Consider the following 4,332-nt stretch of genomic DNA (forward strand, 5'->3'; position numbering starts at 1 on the left):
TCCATGGAACTTTCCTGCCTCACCTGAGAGTAGAGGAGGTGAGAGACCGCCCTTTCTGGGAAAATAACACCATTTAGTCTCCTCCCCCAAAGCTTCAAATAAGAGCACACACACACTTCTCTCTCACACACAACGTTTAGTCGTCGGATAGTTGGTCGCTGTGCTGAAAATATTCCAGAACCTGTAAGTAAAATATTGCCTCTCATTGATAATGATAAAAGTGAAAAGGTTTGTCTATATCTGATAACTATGGATGTTATAAATGTGTGATATTTATCAAGATATTTTTTTCTTCACGTCTTCAGAAGAACCTGACAGCCTGTTGATTTAAGATATGTTATTACATTAGATATGTTTACATAGTGCCAGTGATGAAGTCACTGAGTCTAATTTAATATCTTAATGTCTTTTGCAGCTTCCTGACCTACGCTCCTAAGCACAGATCTAGGATCAGCTCATCCTCATCAAATCCAAACCAGGACGTTTAGAATTCACAAGGGGAACACTGACCTCAGACCAGCGTTTAAACCCCACGTCTTCCTGCCTAGACACTGACTCTCTGTCCAGAGTTCCTCTGTGCTCCAGCCGTATATCCGTCCAGCCATCCATCCATCTATCCATCCATCCATCCACACCCCAGCCATCCAGCCATTCATCCATCCATCCATCCATCCAGCCATCCATCCATCTATCCATCCATCAATCCACACCCCAGCCATTCATCCACACCCCAGCCATCCAGCCATTCATCCATCCATCCACACCCCAGCCATCCATCCATCCATCCACACCCCAGCCATCCAGCCATTCATCCATCCATCCATCCATCCACACCCCAGCCATCCAGCCATTCATCCATCCATCCATCCATCCACACCCCAGCCATCCATCCATCCATCCACACTCCAGCCATTCATCCATCCATCCATCCATCCAGCCATCCATCCATCTATCCATCCATCAATCCACACCCCAGCCATTCATCCACACCCCAGCCATCCAGCCATTCATCCATCCATCCACACCCCAGCCATCCATCCATCCATCCACACCCCAGCCATCCAGCCATTCATCCATCCATCCATCCATCCACACCCCAGCCATCCAGCCATTCATCCATCCATCCATCCATCCACACCCCAGCCATCCAGCCATTCATCCATCCATCCATCCATCCACACCCCAGCCATCCAGCCATTCATCCATCCATCCATCCAGCCATCCAGCCATCCAGCCATGGGTCTGATGAGCGAGGACATGGAGTGCTGCGTCTGCCTCCAGCCCTACTCTCGCAGGGAGAAGATCCCTCGGATGCTCCACTGTAAGCACACATTCTGTGGGCTGTGCTTGCAGGCGATGTCCAGGCTCCAGAGCGGCCTACCGACAGTATGCTGCCCCCTGTGCCGTTGGATCACCTGCACCGAGCCCAGCCTCACCGTGTCGGGGTCGCTGTGGGTTAACACTGAGATCTGGGACCAGATACTAGACACACAACAGGAAGAGGAGGAGGAGGTAGAGGAAGGAGAGTGGAAGGAAGCTAACAGACAGACACAGACCACTCCACAGTACACATGGTGAGTACCCCAGGCAAAGGTGAATGGATTGATAGACGGAAACCTGGAGAGACCTTCCTCTGCTCTCTGCCCTCTCTCATTTTGTTCGGTCTCTTTTGCTCTCTCTCTCTCTCTCTGTTTCTCCCTCTCTCTCTCTCTCTGTTTCTCCCTCTCTCTCTCTCTCTGTTTCTCCCTCTCTCAATTCAATTCAATTCAATTCAAGGGGCTTTATTGGCATGGGAAACATGTGTTAACATTGCCAAAGCAAGTGAGGTAGATAATATACAAAAGTCAAATAAACAATAAAAATGAACAGTAAACATTACACATACAGAAGTTTCAAAACAATAAAGACATTACAAATGTCATATTATATATATGCAGTGTTGTAACAATGTACAAATGGTTAAAGCACACAAGTTAAAATAAATAAATATGGGTTATATTTACAATGGTGTTTGTTCTTCACTGGTTGCCCTTTTCTTGTGGCAACAGGTCACAAATCTTGCTGCTGTGATGGCACACTGTGATGGCACACTGTGGAATTTCACTGTGGAATCTCTCTCTCTGTTTCTCCCTCTCTCTCTCTCTCTCTCTGTTTCTCCCTCTCTCTCTCTCTCTCTGTTTCTCCCTCTCTCTCTCTGTTTCTCCCTCTCTCTCTCTCTCTGGTTCTCCCTCTCTCTCTCTCTCTGTTTCTCCCTCTCTCTCTCTCTCTCTGTTTCTCCCTCTCTCTCTCTCTCTGTTTCTCCCTCCCTCCCTCTCTCTCTCTCTCTGTTTCTCCCTCTCGTATCTCTCTCTCTGTTTCTCCCTCTCGTATCCCTCTCTCTGCTCTCTCTCGTATCTCTCTTTTTCTCTCTCTCTTTGCTCTCTCCCTTTCTGTATCACTATATCTGTTGGTCGTGATTTCTCTCTTCATCAGTTGTATTGTTGAACTGTGATGGTATTACTTTAGGTGACAGTTTCCTTACGTTGATCGTATTATGCAGCTAGTACAGCTTCCTTTTTAGGTGCGGTAGTCTGTTCAATTACTAAATTGTAACTCTCTCTCTCTCTCTTCTCTGTTTATTTCCCCCTACTCTCCTGTCCTCCAGGTCTCCATCAAGGCATTGTGACCTGAGGCTCAAACTTAAGAATTTCCTGAGGAGGATGAAGCACAATGTACTGTAAACCGAGAAGAAGAAGAGCAGAGAAAAAGAAGACTGGATTTTACCATTTCAGAGTAGGAGATACTCATTGAGTAATGAAGATAATTCACCAAACAGGACTGACCGGGATTTTCCATAATGAAGCAAGATTGAACCAATTATTCATATTCTCTGGGTTTGATTGACTTTGGGTATGTATAGGCCGCCTCTCCTTCCAGTTCTCTGCTGCCAATGACTGGAACGAACTACAAAAATCTCTGAAACTGGAAACACTTATCTCCCTCACTAGCTTGAAGCACCAGCTGTCAGAGCAGCTCATAGATTACTGCACCTGTACATAGCCCATCTATAATTTAGCCCAAACAACTACCCCTTCCCCTAATGTATTTATTTATTTATTTTGCTTCCCATTATTTATATTTCTACTTTGCACATTCTTCCACTGTAAATCTACCATTCCAGTGTTTTACTTGCTATATAGTATTTACTTCGCCACCATGGCCTTTTTTTAGCCTTTACCTCCCTTATCTCACCTCACTTGCTCACATTGTATATAGACTTATTTTTCTAATGTTTTATTGACTGTATGTTTGTTTTACTCCATGTGTAACTCTGTGTTGTTGTATGTGTCGAACTGCTTTGCTTTGTCTTGGCCAGGTCGCAATTGTAAATGAGAACTTGTTCTCAACTTGCCTACCTGGTTAAATAAAGGTGAAAATAATAATAAATGTGTAATGTTCCCAGTCAACTTACCTGGTAAAATAAGGGTTAAATAATAATATTAATAATAAAGGATGGATAGGGGGAGGAAATAAAAAATAAGATTTTAAATGGATTGAGGATGAAAGAAAGATACAGGAAGTTATGAATGGACAGACAGACAGACAGACAGACAGACAGACAGACAGACAGACAGACAGACAGACAGACAGACAGACAGACAGACAGACAGACAGACAGACAATATAGACCCTAGTGGGGAGACAACAGTCCCCCCCTAGTGAGGAGACAACAGTCTATATAGACCATAATGAGGAGACAACAGTCTATATAGACCCTAATGAGGAGACAACAGTCTATATAGACCCTAATGAGGAGACAACAGTCTATATAGACCCTAATGAGGAGACAACAGTCTATATAGACCCTAATGAGGAGACAACAGTCTATATAGGCCATAATGAGGAGACAACAGTCTATATAGACCCTAATGAGGAGACAACAGTCTATATAGACCCTAATGAGGAGACAACAGTCTATATAGACCATAATGAGGAGACAACAGTCTATATAGACCATAATGAGGAGACAACCGTCTGTATATATAAACATTGTATAATATGTATATTTTATGGCTCCTTTTTGGTTTATTTTCTTGAAACCTTTCTTGATAATTGTAGCCTTGAGGAGTCTGTCAGAGAAATATGCAGCTCTGTTGTCCCTGTGTGTGTCTCAATTGCTACCCTATTCCATATGTAGTGCACTCCTTTTGACCAGAGCCTTTAAAGTAGTGCACTATGTAGGGAATAGGGTTCCATTTGGGACAAAGTCCCTGTGTTACCAAACAGGGCTGACGGTAGAGCTGGTTACCGTCCCTGGCTAGCAGAATTACTCATCATTTACTGTCATTTAGC

At 44.1% G+C, this 4,332-nt stretch overlaps 1 protein-coding gene across 1 annotated transcript; it reads left to right on the top strand.

Annotated features, from left to right (window-relative positions):
• The first annotated feature begins 1,162 nt into the window (after nucleotides 1-1,162).
• LOC139553085 (uncharacterized) lies at nucleotides 1,163-3,559 on the top strand. The gene is made up of 2 exons (XM_071365048.1): nucleotides 1,163-1,574; nucleotides 2,645-3,559. The coding sequence occupies exons 1-2, from the start codon at nucleotides 1,237-1,239 to the stop codon at nucleotides 2,718-2,720; spliced, it is 414 nt and encodes a 137-aa protein (XP_071221149.1). The 5' UTR covers nucleotides 1,163-1,236; the 3' UTR covers nucleotides 2,721-3,559.
• Nucleotides 3,560-4,332: the final 773 nt, after the last annotated feature.

Source organism: Salvelinus alpinus, chromosome 2 (genome assembly GCF_045679555.1).
Source record: "Salvelinus alpinus chromosome 2, SLU_Salpinus.1, whole genome shotgun sequence".
Taxonomy (NCBI): Eukaryota; Metazoa; Chordata; class Actinopteri; order Salmoniformes; family Salmonidae; genus Salvelinus; species Salvelinus alpinus.

Coding starts and splice junctions, on each gene's coding strand:
- LOC139553085 (XM_071365048.1), top strand. CDS start 1,237: ATGGGTCTGATGAGCGAGGACATGGAGTGCTGCGTCTGCCTCCAGCCC. Junction 1,575..2,644: donor ACCACTCCACAGTACACATG/GTGAGTACCCCA, acceptor CCTGTCCTCCAG/GTCTCCATCAAGGCATTGTG.